This window comes from Fringilla coelebs (genome assembly GCF_963513975.1).
Source record: "Fringilla coelebs genome assembly, chromosome: 3".
In the NCBI taxonomy this organism is placed as follows: domain Eukaryota; kingdom Metazoa; phylum Chordata; class Aves; order Passeriformes; family Fringillidae; genus Fringilla; species Fringilla coelebs.
Genome location: NC_140030.1, coordinates 48,971,110 through 48,988,772, shown reverse-complemented (window position 1 = coordinate 48,988,772; position 17,663 = coordinate 48,971,110). Strand labels below are relative to the sequence as shown.

Sequence of the window (17,663 nt, the reverse complement as noted above, 5' to 3'; positions counted from 1 at the left end):
TTAGCCTGGCACCTTAGCAAGCTCAGGGATTAGCAGCTCTTGGTGATTTTCAGCTCTTTTACAGCTTCAGCTCTTTGCTTGCTAAGGTGCTGGCCTCAGTGGCTTCCACAAAGCAGAGGGAGAGAGAGGAGAAGGCAGCCTTGGAGATTCCACGATGGTTTATTTGCAGGGAGTTCGAGAAGGGTTCTGATGGCAGCTCTTCTGCCAGAATGGGGCAGGGTGGCCTCTTATATAGGGTTAGGGGGGATTGGGAACTGACCAATTGTAAGGGTCAGGGTAAATAGCCTATGGGGTCATAGCATAGATAAGCTAGGCCAGAGAACCTAAGTGAAGACTCCAGGCTTAGCTATTCTGACTCAGCATTTCCGTATCTCTAAGCTTACATCCTCCACAGGGCCCTAGCCCTCTCAGTGTCCGCTACAACTGTTCACATTAGCAAACTAACACACACACAGAGCCAAGCTTATTCTCAGTCAAATTCCCTTTTTATTTCACAGATGTTAATTGCTAACAAAGCTAAACTAATCTGCAGTTCAGACTGAGTTGCTGCAACTTTTTCCAAGTACCTGGAGGAACAGACTTTATGCAATTTCTTTGTCACTTCAACCCTTATTATTTCCTCTGCTTTGAAATATAACAGCGATAACACATTTTAACTTGTTTTACATAATTTTAACATTTTTAAGCTATACATTCTCTGCATGAAAACCAATAAATATGCTAGTGTGAAAACAGACTAGAAAATTTCATTATTCTAGAAATATAATTCATGAGAAACTTTCTTTCATATGTAGATGACTTATCAGTGATCCACTTGGAAAATCTTCTGATTATCACATTTGCACAGGCTACACAGGATTCTTGGATTTGGTCCAAATTTAGAGAGCTCCAATTCACTCCTTTTATGAAAACACAGCAGTTTTAAACATGCATAGCTAGAAATGGAAAGCAGCCTTAGGAATTAAATGGGGTTTTATGCAGCTGAGTTGAGACATACCAGAAATAACAAGTTCAGTGCTGAAGAGCATTTTAAAGCATCCTAGCAAATTACACAGGAAGCTGGATGTAGTAACTAGGAAGATTTCAATCCAACTGTCTCTTTGGAAAAAACAAGATTTAATATCACACTAGCTCACCATTTTTTAATGTATCTGGTAGCTCTGTTGGAGCACAGATCCTGCTTATTGCTTTGAAACATAAAACACTATCATTGAGACCTAGATGCTTATCTAGGGTTCTTAGTAGCCAAAATTAAAAAGATCAAAGGGATGACAGTAGGAACAAAGGCACATGGTTAATTTATAAAAGTATTTACAGGGTACTTGAACACTTATTTCTATCTACTAGAAATTCATTTACCTTGAATGAAAAAGGGGGAAAAAAAAGGTTAAAGGAGGTCATCCTAAACAGATGTTCTTGAGCGATATGAGTAGAGGATCTTATAACCATTAAATTTATTCCATAATTAAACTTCTCATCTTGACTATGGAATTTTCAAATACTAAAATTTATAAATTTATTATTCCTCTAAGCAATGTGATACTTTAGTGCAACCCTCTTCAAAGACTGAAGCTGGCACAGTTAAGGCAGTCTACTAACAGTGTTTAAAATTCAGCACACAGTGTTTAATCATTGAGGTGCCTGTCTCTCTGTTTGGAAAGCTGTCTTTTGACACCATCATCCTTCTAGCGCTGCAGTTTCAAACACAGCATGTTTAAACACTGCAGTTCTTGCAGTGTTTGGGCTTTTTGGAGGTGGTAAGGGAGGAGTCCAACAGCTGTTAGCTCCAGAAACAACTCTGAAGGATAGGCAACATCCCCAAGTTAATGTGTAGCTTTACTGCATTCTGTGCTCACCTTCACAGGCTGCCAACACAATGCTTCTAAAACTACACCAGTTACATTCAAACCTATAGAGCACTCTGTAAACCCTGCTGCTGTAATGTGCACTCCACTCACAGTGTTTCAATACAGTCTGCTGCCAGAAGCAAACTCATTTTCCTAAGGTGGGTTTTGATTTTTCATAGTTCTTTGAGGCACACATTCAAAAAAACCCCAAACTATCTCTGAACAAACCAACCAAACTTCAAGAGGCTTCACATTCTGATTTTTTTTCCCCCTACTGACCTAAACCTACCATTTTGAAAATATTATTCATGACTATGGCAAAAAAAAAAAAAAATCATTCTAATTGTATGGAAATGGTTTCCACTAGACTTTAATAAGGCTATACAACAAAGGTGACTAGTGCTGTCTATCTACAGCTGATATTTGGGGCACCAGAACTGACTTGAATTATTAAAAAATTCCACAGGAGGAACAAAAAAATAAATAACTGCATAGTATGTGATCCCTTTTATTCACCAAAGCTGCCCATGTTTATCCCAGGTGGAAGACAGCAGAAAAGCTGCTCAGCATTCAGATGCAGGTGTGTTTAGTGCTTGCTGTAACATATTTCCATCTTGCATGTTGCCACATGTCTTCAAAGGACAATTACAGAAGTAGGGAGAAAAAAAATTAGAGAAAATAGAAAAGTGTTTTCAGACAGATCAATATTTCTCAATTTTTTCATTTGAAATATTAAAGTAAATTTATTTATAGTGAAAGTCATCAGAAGACCATTCTCCTGGATTTAAAATATGTTGGTTTTTTTTCTTTGGAAAAAAATTAAGAAAAAAGAAAAACAATACACATTACTAAAACCACAGATGCTGTGGCTTTCCTGCCTGCCCCTCTCTCCTTACATATGTCCATATTGATGACAGAATCAGTTCAAATAAGTCTAATCACTATCTAAATTAACAGGGTTGTAGTCAGGGTCATCCTCTTCATCCTCCAACTCTAAATCATCCATTTCTTGAAATAAAGATTCATCAACCTCCACATTGTTTCCGGCTGTAAGGAATAGAAAGATACTTTAATTTCATGCAACAAGGAAAAACATTAACAACAACAAAACATACAAGATTTTTTCGTATTAGTTCTTCAATGTAGGTAGCTGCTAACTTACTTGGCTTTTATACATCAAATAGATGTGGAAAAGTAAATGCCACATTTTATCTTTTTACAGCTGAAGTTTTTTTTTCTTTGTATCAAAACCCACTCAAGAGAAATGTCACACAAAACTTCAGAATTCATTGGGAGCATGAAATTAACATTTACATTTGCCAGAAGCAGAGATTCTTTCTCCCCAGGATAGCCAAAGCAGGAGCTCAGGACCTCACAGCTGGAATAATTACTACCATCCTAGTGAGATAAATGCACAGGGTTCATGAAAAATTCCTTACATACCATATATTGACAGGCATGTATTTGCTTTCAGATTTAAATTTTACAAGCAAGATGAAGCTTTGGCTACTTTCACATTTTCTTCTGAAAGAGACGCTGCTGACCTAAAGATAAAACTCGAAGACTGCTATTTTATTTTTATGAATCAACAGTGACATCTTCTGGTCACCAAATAAAGTTTCTATTATTTCACTGGACTTGAAGCCACCTATAAAAGATAATGCCATTATCCTCTGAAAATTAGTAGTACATGCTACTGTAATATTAAAACAGACTTAGTAACCTGTTGCATCTATGACAGAATGCAAGCAGCAATAAGAGTTATAATCACCAGCAGCAACGGGATTACAGATTAATACATTAATCCCAAATCATCTGGGCACGGAGCCCAGGTAGAGGTCTGTTCCTCCCTTGAGGAAGCCAAATGTGCCATCAATAAACAATCTTCTCTTTAGGTATTTTGCAGGAAGACAAGATTAAATTATTCCCTGTTAAAGAAACTAAACTTCCCCATAACTACCATTTCTAGTTTATACTCACTGGCATTCATTAACCTTTTCTTTGTTACTTGCGGGGAAGAATCTTAACTCTCTTCTGCCTGTTTTTTGTGATAGATACCAGCAGATAATGCAGCTGTATTAAAGAACTCTCTTACATCAAAACTCAGGTATTTTACACTAGGATACTAAAAAATGGTACAGCAAATTAAACAGGTATGTTACTGTGAATATATATGCTTTTATATGGTTTATCTCCAACTGGTTTTCCAAATTTAATATTTTTCTGGCATAGGCTTACAGAATTTTTCAACTGGCACCAGGTCAGTTTTTAGGTAAGGTAACAGGCCCATCTGCAGAAACCATGAAAAAGAACCGAGTTGCACAGAAGCCAGTAACATTTATTTTGACCTGCAAGATGTTTACTATTGGTGTTGAGGTTCAGAAAAAAGGTGAAAAAACTTCAAGACCTACGCTTGAAGCCAGGGAAGGCTGGCTGTTAGAAAAAAAAAAATCAGGGCTGAGTTGGGCTTTTTATTTTGTTTTTGAAGCAATGTAAGTAAAATCACCTCAAGCACAAGGCTGCAAATAAATACACTTTATAATCTTGGAAAGGTTTTAGGAAGTTAAAATTCTGTTCACTCTGCAAAGCAGTAATTCTCAGAAAGTTCTTCCAATGTAAAAGGCATTCTGATAAAAGATGTTAAGTCAGAAATATAACACAGATTTTGCTTCAGAATTTTGACCTTTTTAAGCCACTGACTTTCAGTAGTGGAATCAAATCAGAATTTACCTTCCTCCAAGAACTGGATGTCAGAGGTGTCAAGGTTGTGATCCATTTCAAACAGCTGTTTACCTAGAAATGAAATAAAAACCATTATATAAGCAAGTACAGTTCTGAAACAACTATCAACCCAAGGCAAGAATAGTCAGCATGTGTATTTTAGTCTTTTCAAATCAACTAATTCTAGCAGCCTTTTGTGTTTTTAACTGCTCATTTCTGTAAGCTCCCCATTTTTTTTCTTTTTTAATTCATCCAGGATTCATCCATGCCAGCGAGTGAAATGGGTCACTGTAATGTTATTAAGACTTTAATAATGGGGGGCAGCAAAAGTTTACACCCCACAACGTGTGTTCAGTCCTTACTGCTTTAGTCTTCATTTTATATTCCACAACAAATCCTCTGTGGGAACTGGGAAGGAAATCAGCTGACTCCTCCACCTTTTTTCACACATTCTCCCATTCAAAAAGCAACTTGGATCTACACAAATCACCAGCTCCTACACACACACAGAGCTTTGAAGGCAGCAACACAGAAGAGTGAAGCCTTTCTGACTGGGAAGGACAGGAAGAAAAGGTCAAGACTCTTTCCACATAAATCATCTGTCCTCCATCTATATTGCTCATGCAAGCTGCCACAAACAAGACTGCTTGGTGTCCATGGCAATACTGGAATTACACTAATGACATCCAAGAGTAGGCTTGGTTTTGGTTTTCTGAAGGGAAGCATTTATGAACTACATTTGCATAGAGGAAAACAGACACCACATACGAATAATACTTTGAAGAACAGGAAAATGAGAAGCCTGATTTCCGTTACGTCATCTTTGCAGGTTCCCTTCAGACAGGAATCAAACGTGCCACGTGTCCTGTACAGCTTTTTATGAAGCTTAATACCATTAAAATTTCCACTTCTGTCAAATTTCATGAAAACTAGCCAGAAGTGAGGAGAAAACAGAACAGTGATACAGCATGACCACGAGTGTCATGTTTTTTTCAGGTAATCAGGTCAAAAGTAGATCCAGCATCACAGGAGAACCAGTTCAAAGCTAAGCCATGCAGACTATGGAGCAGGATGCTAAGACCTATCATCTGTATAACAATTGCTTTTAGACTTGTCATTATAGGCTGGTAGCATTGCTGAAATTTCACAACCAGTACTAAAACATACCGCTTAGCTTATTTTTGCCTGCTTGTTCTTCTTCTTTCATCTTTTTCCTTTTTATTTCTAGAAGCTCTGCATCAAACTTGGCTTTCCAATTAAGGAAATTCTCAATTGTAACAGGAGTGCCATGAAAACGTTGCTGGAAGAATAGAAAACAAGGCTGCAAACACAACTTGCAAAGCTACAGGTGAAGATAAGCATTATCTTAATTATTTAAATTACAACTCTCCAGAAACACTGCTTGCTGTGAAGTATTCTGAGAAATTAATCCTAATCCTGAGAGTATATAAAGAACATATTTTTGTCATGGGAGTCTCTCCTCAGAGAACCATACTGAGATGAAAACTCTCATGGAAGAACCCTGCATACTCCTTTTGGACCTAGAGTGCAATAGTTCACAACTCCTCATTAATATAGCTTAGTTATAAGTAGGCAGCATTCAACCCTTAAGTGCAATCTACACTGAACTACTGCCCATTAAAATATATTAATCCTATTATATTGCTGAAACAGAAAAAAAAAGATGATTTTTTCTCAGAAATTTCTTTGCCAATTTTCAGAAATACAGAACCTTCAAGTACCATCACCTTCCAGCTATTTCTCAGAAAGTGAGTAAAGACTCATTAGTTGGATTTATCACAGCACAATCCACAAATGGTGAAACTATTCTACAGGAGGGCAAACCAGTCTTCAAGACTGGTCCCACTGCTTCCACCCTATCCACTCAGTCTACCAAGGAAGACAGCCTTCCTCAAACCATGGAGCCCGTGTGCAGCATGACATATTCTAGTCTTTTTTGCTCTCCATTCCAGCTTGCTTCCCCTTCTTCCAGCAAAAAACTGTCTATAACAAATCTGATTTCATTTGGGAAAAATCCCTTAGGAAGTAATGCTAGAAGGGACTGTGAACATGCAGTTAGACTCTATAAAGGCTGTTTAAGAAAAAAGGGGGAAAAAAGGTCACTTAAGTTCATTAAACAGTCTTCTTACATTTCAATTAAATAATCTTTAGAATAGCTGTTCCTTTCCCACTGCAACTGAGAACTGCTCCTGCATCAAACCAATGCATTTTAAAGAAGCTGGAAGTCTTTTCCATTGAAGACATTATTTTACATACCTTCTCTTCTTCCTCTGCTTCTCTTTCTTTCTGTTTCTTCTCTTCTTCTCTTCGTGTTTTTATTTGATCCACTATTTCATTTAATTTCTCCTGTACTGCTGAGACTAGAGTGAAGATCATTACCATTCCTAAATTTTCTTCTGCCTACAACACAAAGAAGGCAACTTCAAACAGAAGAACCTGAATGCATAAATATGATTATAGAAAGTAGGATGTTGTGCAAATGCAGAGGGCACAGCTGACACATTCTGCACCAGTCTCAAAAGCTTGCTGTAAAATTCAAATTCAACTGGCCAGTTGAATCCAGTCAGTTATCCCCAAATGGGTGTGCAGCAAAACACAAAGATGTGATTGGGTTATTAACACATTATAGATATCTTCTGAAAGGCTTTTTCATGAATAAAACAAAACCTGTAGTAGAAACACAACTCTAAAATTTGAATATCACAAATCATAAGAGACAAGTCACTCAGAACTTTTCTTCTCCTGGAACAGTTTACTCCTTAATTCTATTACATGCTCCTTTGAAGTGAGACAGCTTCCCAGGAAAATCAGAAAACATTAGCTGATGGAAGGAAGTTCATATGAAGTAAACTGAAAATGAAAAAAATGCCAATTAAACATATTATGGCAATTTTACGGCAGTGAGGACTTATCAGAAATTCCTGAAACCAAAGAAGTGCTTCCTTTTTTCCTTCACAATACACTCTCACTGATCCTAAAGGCTGATGAGATTCACCTCACCTCCAAACAGTTGTTATCAAAAAGAATCAAGAATCAATGTGGCATTTTTTAATATTTCCAAATGAAACTGAGGTGGTTTATTTTCACAAATTATATATACACACACACAGAGTTAAACAAATTCACCTTAAGCTGGAAGTGGAAAAGAGGGGAAACCCTAGTGCACTTCCATTTCATTATTCTACATTATTGCACACATTGAATTAGCCCTATATTTTACCTCAATGATGTCATTCATCAAACTCAAACCACAAAGTAAGTCTCTATAGTATGGAACAGGTTTCAGATCAGTAGCAGACACGTCTGAAAACAACTGATTTGAGAGAGAAATTCTAGCCAATGCATGAAGTGGCATCAAGCTGTAGCAAGATATTCTTTCTTACCTGCTGCTCTAGCAGTTTTATTATGTCCATGACATCATTATCATCAAGATTCTCCTGTGAGACAATTTCATATAGTGGAGTTTCATCAGGGTATTTTTCTCTGTAGGTAAATTTAAGGGTTGTTTGGACAGCTACAAGATAAAGAAACACATATTCTTATGGTGATAACTCTGTATAACTTTAATGATATGTTTTCCTACTGCATCAACAGCCTAAAGATTATAGAATATAAAATATTCTTTAATATTTAATATGCCTCTAAGGAACAGTCTTCTTACACAGATGTTAAAACAATATGAACAGATTTAACATAACCCAAGAGTTCAAAGAAATTAAGATGATAAAAAATTATTAAAACCTACTCATGTCTGAAAGGTCTTTAGGAAGACTGAAAAACCTTCTGTGGTATGAAAGGTACTAGAGCAGTAATCTCCCTCAGATTCTACTTAAAGCTGGAAAATAGCAAGAGTCATAATAACAGAACTAGAGAAAATCTCAGCATATTAACACTTCAGATTCTGGGTGCTTGGTTGAAATATCAACCTCTGTGTTGGGTTCCAGGGCTCCACACTGTGGACAAACACACTATGTACAGTAGAAATTATTAAGCAGAGAACTGCCTAAGAAAAATGCATTCAATCTGAAGCTGCCCAGAGCCAGGCTAACATGGAAACAAGGCAAAAGAGAATCAAGTTCCTTTTACACATCCTCCCAGAATACCAGGGAGAAGCTTTCCCTTAGTTCCAGACTCATAGTTCTCGGCAGCACAGCAGTCTGTACAACACAGACACCTGCTCCAAGCAGGGCTGACTCCTTTCAAACTAAGTAAGACAGCACCAATTTATTCCTTCTGTTATAGTATCCAGAATAGCAGCTTTCAAACTTGCTTGGAGTAAGGCTTGCTTACAATATGCCCACACAATTGTCGGTACTCAAAAAATACACAGGGACTTGGGACCCACAGCCTTCTGCTCTGGAACTGCTCCTTAAGGGCTGCACATTCACAGCACACAGACTCAACTCTCCCACGGAGCTGGCACACACACAGTTGCCAGAAAACAAATCCCTCACATGTCTATAAGCCACTGGAAGGATGGTGACATGCTTTCTGAAGCTATGCTACAAAGTCTTTGAGATTCAGCAGAAAGCAGTTCTACAGTGACAGCATAACATTTCTGCCAACTGAACAAGGATCACCCAAATCCTTGAACTATATTTGCAAGGGAATGTTTGCTGTATTAGGCCCCTGTAAGGATCTAAGTGGAGGTATACACTAAGCGGAGGTATACAAGTGGAGCTGTTGAATAGAATAGAATTAGATTTAAACATATACAGAAGTTTCTGAGTAAGACATGATCAACTTACTTTCATCATTTTCTCCAGCTTCAGATGTCACAGTGATTGTGAAAGTTGTTGGCTTTTCTGACAATACTGTTCAAAGGAAAAAAGTAAGAGTCAGGGAGAGCCCTTAAATCAATTACTCCTTCACATCAGTGAAACTGAACTTCTTAAAGACTTATAAAGAAAGTAAGCTCTTGATACAGTGCTAAGGGCCTTTTTAACCTATAAAGGTAATACTTTTCAATTAACAGCTAGTTTTCATACAATGTGATGCCTGGAGTCTCTTTGAATGAGACCATATATCATCAAACAATACCAAAGGGTTTCCCTTTTGGAAAACTTTCTCTTTTGAAGGTTTCACTGTTCCAGAAAGTGCAAATCCAATCAAACAACTTCTAGTAGTACACTGACTATATGCAGAAAGCTACCAAAGCTGATTTGCTTTACTGCACCAATGTGCCTGATGAGCATCCAGGGCACTCCTGACCATGGACTATTTTTACAGCATGTCTGCACCTATATTTAAAACAGCTTAATGCAAGAAATGCTACTAACCAAGCAACATACTAGAATGAAAGTGTGTGAACCAGGCGAGAAGACAGCACAACATAGCAAGAGCTGTGACCTGTTTCACAGGCTAGAAACCTCATTGCACAATTGTGGGTTGCAGACCACATACTCATGTAAGAGGTTATAACCTCTGTTATAACTTATGCCCAAATTAGTGTACATGCTCTCAAAGGATCAACTGAGTTTTGTCCAATTGCTAATGTGCTACTATGATCTTTGTTTCTCTCTCTTCTCTTGGGCATAAAAGCATTACAAGAGTGAACAATAACTCTGAGTAAGCATCAGAGTAAAGGCTGTATGAAAGAATATAACTTCCATAGCAGTATCAGATATCCAGCATCCCCAACTACCAGAGATCAATTTATATACCTTTATGTAATCTTTAACATAAAACCGAAGACCTGAAAAAATTTTCAGATTGAAGCAACAGGCAATTGTACCAGGCAAATGTTTGTGTGATGAAGTTACTGCCAAGTAAGATGCTGTGGAACTCTAGGCAGAGTAGACACTGTGCAGGAAGGAAACAGAAAATGCCCCGATTTTTCCACTGTTAACTTTCTTTGGATATAGAATGCCAAAAACCATGTTGGATTAGGCAGCATTTGGATACTCTTGATTGTTTGATGGTAAATTGAAAATCCTGAAAAACTGATGAACCAATGTATCCACAATATTAAAGTTTTGCAAGTATAACACGCTGCACCAGGGAATGAAATATTGCCTTTTTTTCACCTGCAACGAAGTGTACCGGCAATACATTTACGGAGGAAACAGCACCTTCAAGCACCCCAAAACACCCCATGCCTCACGACGGCGACAGGCTTGCTACCGGACAGGAAAGCCGCTCTGCACACAAACCATCTTTTGAAAGGCTTCTCCGCAGAGCATCCTTCCAGCGCAGGGCACCGGCTTGCCCACGCCGGGCTGGCCGCTGTGCCACGGCGCTGAACGCGGCAGGGGCAGCGCCCACGGGCCGGGCCACAGGGGCCATCAAGCGCTTTGCTTTTCCCGGCCGGGCAAAGCGAACCAACACCCCGAGCACCCGCCCGAGCCGCACGGCTCGGAACCTCTGCGGGACCCGCGGCAGCCCCGCCGCGGCCTCCCGCTCCTCCCCCCGCACACCGGCTGCCGGCGCGGCCCCGGCGCGGCCCCGCACCCGTGAACGAGTCCGGGTAGATGGACTCCAGCGCCTCCAGCTCGTTGCGCTGCTCCTCGCTGTAGTCGGTCATCGTGGCCCGCCGCCCACGGCCATGGGCCGCCCGCACCGCGACGCCGCCGCCACCCCCGCCCGCGCCTGCGTTGTCCCGGCGCCGTCCCGGCCCTTCCTAGCATGCCTCGCGCCCGCGGTAGGCGGGAATGGCGCCTCTGGGCTGGGCTGGGCTGGGCCGGGCTGCACGGACGGAGGGAGGGACGGAAGGAGAGACGGAGGGACGGAAGGAGGCGGCGCGGCTGCCATGGCGTGAGGCCGCGCGCAGGGAGGCGGCCCGGCCGGTGCCCGGTCCCGGCTGGTCCCGGCCGCCCTCACAGCCGCGGTGCCCGATGCTCGGCCAGCTCCAGCGCTCCGCTCCGGGCAGGACGGAGCGTACCTGGCGTGCGGGAGGGATCCTGCTGGCATCGCCCGCGCTGCTTCCCCGCCCCTCCCGGCCTTGGCAGAGCTGCGGTCCGCAGTCCTTGTGTTGCACAGACTAGTGATGCTATGGCTCACTCTTGGACGTTCTTCCCTTGAATAATTACAGGGATCAGCAAACTGAAGGGGATTCAAACCCGATGCTCTAGGTATTGCATAAGGGTAGCGTGAAGGCAGTTAAATGCCATTTTTGCCAGAAATTGGAAGTTTATTAGATGCAGCTGGTGGTTTGCAGCTTGAAGTTAAACAGTGCCTGCAAACTTCCCAGGAAACAGTCACCGTCATTTCAGGAGTCCCATCACATCGGTGGCATTGCCATGGCATGGGTGCAGAACGGCAGTCGCCAAGGCTAATGGTTTTGGGAGCTGCCATGCTTTGAGGTTACCTGCCAGGATGGATTTATGACTGACGAGGGTTAAACAGCAGCAGCCCCTGATGGGTACATGGTACACAGAGTAGTTGTAAGGTGCATCCCTTTCCTGGCCCCGTGGCTGGCAATTTTCCAACAGATACATTTTATAAGCCCAGGGTTTCCCGAAAACTTTTATCATGGACATAAAGAGAATAATTTTCAAGTGAGCAAACTGGAATTCTAAGTGGGTTCTTGGGTAAGATGACTCCTTTTAGTAGGCACAGTTTGGCTGTTCAACTGTACCAACTCAGATTTGTCTGTAATCGTGAATTCATTTGAAAACTGTGCCTTCACTACCAATCCATGACATGTTTCTAAGAGCTGAGGAGTAAAGGGAAATACCCCAAAACTTAAAATACTACAGCTGTAGTACCATGGATATACTAACAAGGGGATAGTCTGTTAGCGTATTGTCAGGTCGACTTCACAGTGACAGATAGTATTTCCACTCAGTATTTTAAATTGCATACTGTTATGAAAAATACAGGGCAAATAGTAATTCGGACAAAATCAGAAGCCATGAAGCCTAACTAAAAATCAGGTGAGCAAGATATAAAAAGAATTTTACAGGTTACTCTTAACTGCAAATATTGCATCATTTTATAGTAGTACTGTAAAACAATAGAAGTGGAAAGAAACCACATGGACTAAAGACAGCAGGTTTTTTCATTTGGATCCAGATATCAGCATAGGGGTTCTCTATCAAAACCTTCAGATACACAAATCAGTTGCATGTGCTCCAGATTACAGTGTTCCATCTTAAATAAAAAAACCTCCACAAATATTTTTAAAATTAAATCAGAAGTTTTGTTTACTACCAGAGGTACTTTGTTTCCTAAGGAGTTCACAGAAACCATGCAGCCCCATTACCTTTTATTAGGTTTGCATGGCCAGATTTTGGTAGCAGGGGCACTACAGGGGTGTCTTCTGTGAGAAGCTGCCAGAAGCTTCCCCGTGTCCTACAGAGCCGATGCCAGCCAGCTCCAAGATGGACCTGCCGCTGACCAAGGCTGAGCACCATCAGCAATGGAGGCAGCCCTTCTGGGATAACAGATTTAAGAAATGAGGAAAAAGACCCTGAGCAACAGAAATTACAGCCAGAGAGAGGAGTGAGTGGAACAGCTCTGCAGACACCAAACTCAGTGAGGAAGGAGGGAAGCAGGTGCTACAGGCTCTGGAGCAGAGGTTCCCCTGCAGCCCCTGGTGCAGACCATGGGGAGGCAGCTGTGCCCCTGCAAACAGATCCACCTGCAGCCCCTGGAGGAACCCACACCAGAGCAGGTGGGCACCTGCAGGAGGCTGTGACCCTACCGGGGCCTGTGCTGGAGCAGACCCTTGGCAAGACTGGGAGGCAAGAGAGAGGAGCCCCACTGTAACAGGTTTGCTGGCAGTGAACCTACACTGGAACAGGTGGTTCCTGAAGGGCTGCACCCCGTGGAAGGGACCCACACTGGAGCAGTTCATAAAGAACTGCAGCTTCTGTAAAGGACCCACACTGGAGAAGTCAGTGGAAGACTCTCCTGGGAGGAAGTACCCTATGCTGGAGCAGGGGGAGAGTGTGAGGAGCCCTCCCTCCAAGGAGGAAGGAGCAGCAGAGATAAAATGTGATGAACTGACTGCAATCCCCATTCACTCACAAACCACCTGCACCGCTGGAGGGGAGGAGGTAGAAAATTTGTGAGTGGAATTGAGCCCAGGAAGAAGGAAGGTTGTGGGGAAAGGTACTTAAAGATTTAGTTCTCATTATCCCACTCTGATTTCATTGGTAACAAAATAAACTAATTTCTCCAAGTGGAGTCTGTTTTGCCCATGACAGTAATTGCTGAGTGATCTCTCCTTGTCCTTATCTCAACCAATGAGCCTTTCCTTATATTCTCTCTCCCCTATCCAGATGAGGAGAGGAGGGACAGAGCAGTTCTGACTCCTGCATTTTCTAATGAAATGTACTAAATAATTCAATTTTTCCACTTCAAGCCCCTGGGGTCATTTATTAGTAGGAGATAGCAGCCTATAGTGTAGCATATGGCTTTGGAGCCTACATATATATCTGTGCATGGCAAGACAATGCAGGAAGCATTAAAAAAATTATGGCATGCATTTCCCTCCCATTTAGAGTCAGAAACATCTGCACAGAAAGTTAGAGAGGAGATGAGTACACATCACATCATACCAAACTGACTTAACACAAAAACATTATTAAGCCTTCTTTCACAAAATTCAGTAGTTTTTAATCACAGTCATTTTCCACGGGCCTAATATATGTATAAATTACAAGTTTACAGAGGCAAAGCAAACCCTAGTGTACAGACTGAGATTTTCCCCATCCTCATTTGCTATTTGTACAGTAGGCAAGCACACAAACACCTTGGAGATTTTGAAGTATTTCCAAACAGGAGACTGACCTTGCTATTTCTTTCAGCCAGAATCCATTTCAGCTCAGTCTGCCATATGTCAAGTGTTTGTTCATACAGCTGCTATGTATTAACACACCTCCACCATGTGCCTCAGTGGGGATTTTCTCTCCTTATGAGAATTAAAAGTTCTCTCATCATTGTATCTAAACTCAGCTTTTGATGGTAAAATTTCCCCATATGCTTCCTGCATGCTACTGTAGCCCAGACTTAACTAGTAGTTAGCTCAGAGTAGATTACTTATATAATACAAAAAAAAAAAAAAAAGCTGAAGTGGAGAAATAAGTAATTTCTGCTAGGTGTCACTAAGGAAAAGCTGGATAGCTGCCCTTACTCCATACAGAATGGACCAGTTCATAGGGTCCAGTCAAGGTCTACCTCTTAAAGATCCTTTTAATGGAAAGAGAAAAAAATTAAAAAGCATTTGTAAATAACATTCTCAGTGTGTATTTATCCTGTCAGCACAGCTATTAGAAAGCAGAGGGCTGAAGCTTGAAATAGCCCACCCTAATCTAGGCATAGATCACCACATCCCACAGGAGTCAAAATGCCATCAGTAAAGGCGTCTGTAAGCAGATGCTGAAGGACCACATTAACGAGACGCTCACATAATTTATACATCAGTGTAATACTGTATTGCAAAGTTCCAGCACAGCTGAGGACTGATATAGAGCTAGACAGGTTCCTGCTTTTCTGCAAAGTATTGTGGGGTCTTGGATCTTCAGAGCTGTGTTATGATCCCAGGGTCTTCATCAATCCTCAGATACTTTCCACTCGCACGCTCCTTGAGTGCCCAGTCATGGAGGAGGCTGTAATCATAGTGCTCCTTATCCACTCGTTTCAGAAAGGCCAGTCCAGAAATGGCCTGCCACTCCCTGAGAGATGGGATACGAATTTCCTTTACATTCTCACTTCCTGGGACAAAGCCAAAGAACTTCCTTACATTCTGCATGGCATAGAGCCTGGAGTGCTGCTCTGTTGCCTCATCAAAGAGCTCCTGCTCATTGCTGACATAGCTATTCCAGTATCTGAAGTGCAGAAAGCTGAGGGGGGAGAAACAGCTCGCCAGGCAGTAAGAAAGGAACACAGTGATGACTACCACAGCAATCAAAAGCCAGCCAGCCACCTTACCAAAAGAAAAAATAAAATAAAATGACTGTTAGACATGGAAATATTCACAGTGGTAACTTCTGAGCACCAGAAAATCCATAAGATTAACTTCACTTGCTTTTCCTAAATAATAGCATTAACAAAGTTTAAGTCTGGAAAGCATCTGTTAAAATCAAACCCAGTCCATGCCTGCTGGAGGCAGCCACATAGTAAAATTACTTGTTCCTTTCAAGTTTAAGAAAGCAATATTCTTAAATCTGCACAACAGAACTTTCTCAGCTATCACTGTTATAAGATAGACCATGCAAGTCCTCGATTATATTAGCTTATAGCCTGTTTAAAAACAGTTTTCTCTGAAGTGACAACTTAATGCTTTTCCTATTATTTACCCAGTATGCAAACTCTTAGAATTGAGTCTGATCTAAAACCCAAGATTTTACATGGGTTCACATGAAGCTCTCACAGCCTGAGCCTCTTAGTCACATTTCCTCTGCTTTAATGAACAAACTTCACACCCTTCCTGGCTCTTCAACTTCCATTTGTCATACTTGGTATTATTTTTCAGGACACTACACAAGGAAGACTATATCCTCAGGCAGCAGGTAACAAATAGGGCAAGCAGATATAGTAATTTATACAGTTCCACTTAAAAGAAAAGAACATGCTTCAAAACACACAGAGATTTAACACTCAAGGCAGAGGACACTGATCTTGTTTTGTGCCTGCTGAATTAGCCTCACCTCTTACCATCAAGGTCACAGGCAACAGGAGTTACTCACTTGTGACTGGTATCGGAGGAGGAGAATCACCTCATCTCTCGCCCGGCTCAGCTCTGGAGGAACCAGCTTCCCGCAGGGAAACGTTGCCAGTATCCTGCTGCGCTCACTAGCGGTAACGTTAGGAGCAGCTCCATAGTAATGCACAGGGACGTACTCGCTCACAGCGCAGATATAATAGGAGCCGTTTATCAGGGTCACTGCAAGCCATGTGACTGGAGCGACCAGCGCCCTCCCCGTGATGCTGCACAGGACGAAGCAGAGCAGTTTGCACTTCAGCAGCCAGGTTGATGAAGTCTCCCTCTCAAAATGAGAACTTTTGCCCATAACCAGCCTCCAAGTCTGGTTGTTCAGGGCATAGCCAACTATCAGAAGGATCAGTGCAGGCACTCCTAGGAAAGCCAGCCCGTAGATAAGGTTCTGTCCAACATGACAGGGACAGCTGAACGTGAAAAAAGAGAAAAGTTGCTGCCCGCCAATTGTCAATATTGCAATTATTGCATTGGCAATAACAACCTCTTTGCCTTTTAGAAAAGTTAACCACTTTGGAAGAAAAGTCATTTTAGATGCTGTTCTTTATCAGATTCTTTTGATTTAAGTCAGTACTAGCTTTTAGTTATATTTAACTAGTGTCAGTGGCAGAGCAGAATAAACATCAACAGCTTGAAACAACTACCACCAAACAACACCCAAAACCCCCTAGTAATCTTTCTCCTCCCACTAATTTTCAGTGGCTTGTTTGCTTGCTTTAAGTATGCATGCAGACATCCACTGATGTGTTTTAATTGATTCAGTAATTTATTTCAGCTGTTCTGGAAAATTGAGCTTTTAGGCTGTTGTGAGTTCTGCCAGCCCATTGCTAATTGTCTGAAATTAACAATAAATTCCCCCTACCTGTTGGATGACATGCAGTGCTATCAAACTGATGGCCTACCTGTCAGGATTAATTGCCAAGCTATTTGCTAATCAACAGTAATTAACAGAACATTGCATGGAACTAGGAAAGAAAAAAGGAGCCTTGCAGCTATTCTTCGTAAAAGATCATCCGAACAAATCCTTGGCTAATGGACTGATTAAAAAAAAAAAAGAATACTTCCACTTTAAAAATAAACTTATAAAATATTCCATAAGTTGCACAATGTTTGCAATCCCGGTGTTTGCATTTGATGTCAGTTCTGGGGCAATTCATTGTCCAAACACAGGAGTCTGAGAAATAGTTAGCTGCTGGATCATGAGGATTTTAGTGTTTCACCTCTAGGTGGCAAGAAGCTGGCGTGTCTCTTTTTGTGACAGTGCTGAATGTTTCCTTTGGAAAGTTGGTTGGGGCTTTTTGTTTGTTTTGGCTTTGTTTTTTGGTTTTTTTTTGGGGGGGGGGTGGGGAGGGTTGTTGTTTGTTTTGGGGGTTTTTGGCTGGGGGGGGGTGGTTTATATTATAAATAATCTG

The 17,663-nt window shown here is 41.3% G+C and overlaps 2 protein-coding genes across 2 annotated transcripts; both read right to left on the bottom strand.

Annotated features, from left to right (window-relative positions):
• Positions 1-486: 486 nt before the first annotated feature.
• On the bottom strand, positions 487-11,194 carry RWDD1 (RWD domain containing 1). The gene is made up of 7 exons (XM_084201586.1): positions 11,040-11,194; positions 9,338-9,403; positions 7,973-8,103; positions 6,846-6,989; positions 5,736-5,868; positions 4,578-4,640; positions 487-2,894 (listed from the first exon to the last, which is right to left on the bottom strand). The coding sequence occupies exons 1-7, from the start codon at positions 11,110-11,112 to the stop codon at positions 2,782-2,784; spliced, it is 723 nt and encodes a 240-aa protein (XP_084057712.1). The 5' UTR covers positions 11,113-11,194; the 3' UTR covers positions 487-2,781.
• Positions 11,195-15,054: 3,860 nt separating this feature from the next.
• CALHM4 (calcium homeostasis modulator family member 4) lies at positions 15,055-16,780 on the bottom strand (the record flags this gene model as incomplete). Its single annotated transcript, XM_084202211.1, has 2 exons — positions 15,055-15,459; positions 16,223-16,780. 2 exons carry the CDS (start codon positions 16,778-16,780, stop codon positions 15,055-15,057), a joined length of 963 nt encoding a protein of 320 aa, XP_084058337.1.
• Between the last annotated feature and the right edge of the window lie 883 nt (positions 16,781-17,663).

Coding starts and splice junctions, on each gene's coding strand:
- RWDD1 (XM_084201586.1), bottom strand. CDS start 11,112: ATGACCGACTACAGCGAGGAGCAGCGCAACGAGCTGGAGGCGCTGGAG. Junction 6,990..7,972: donor TAAAACTGCTAGAGCAGCAG/GTAAGAAAGAAT, acceptor TTTGTGTTGTAG/GCAGAAGAAAATTTAGGAAT. Junction 5,869..6,845: donor AAGCAGAGGAAGAAGAGAAG/GTATGTAAAATA, acceptor CTATTCTTCCAG/CAACGTTTTCATGGCACTCC.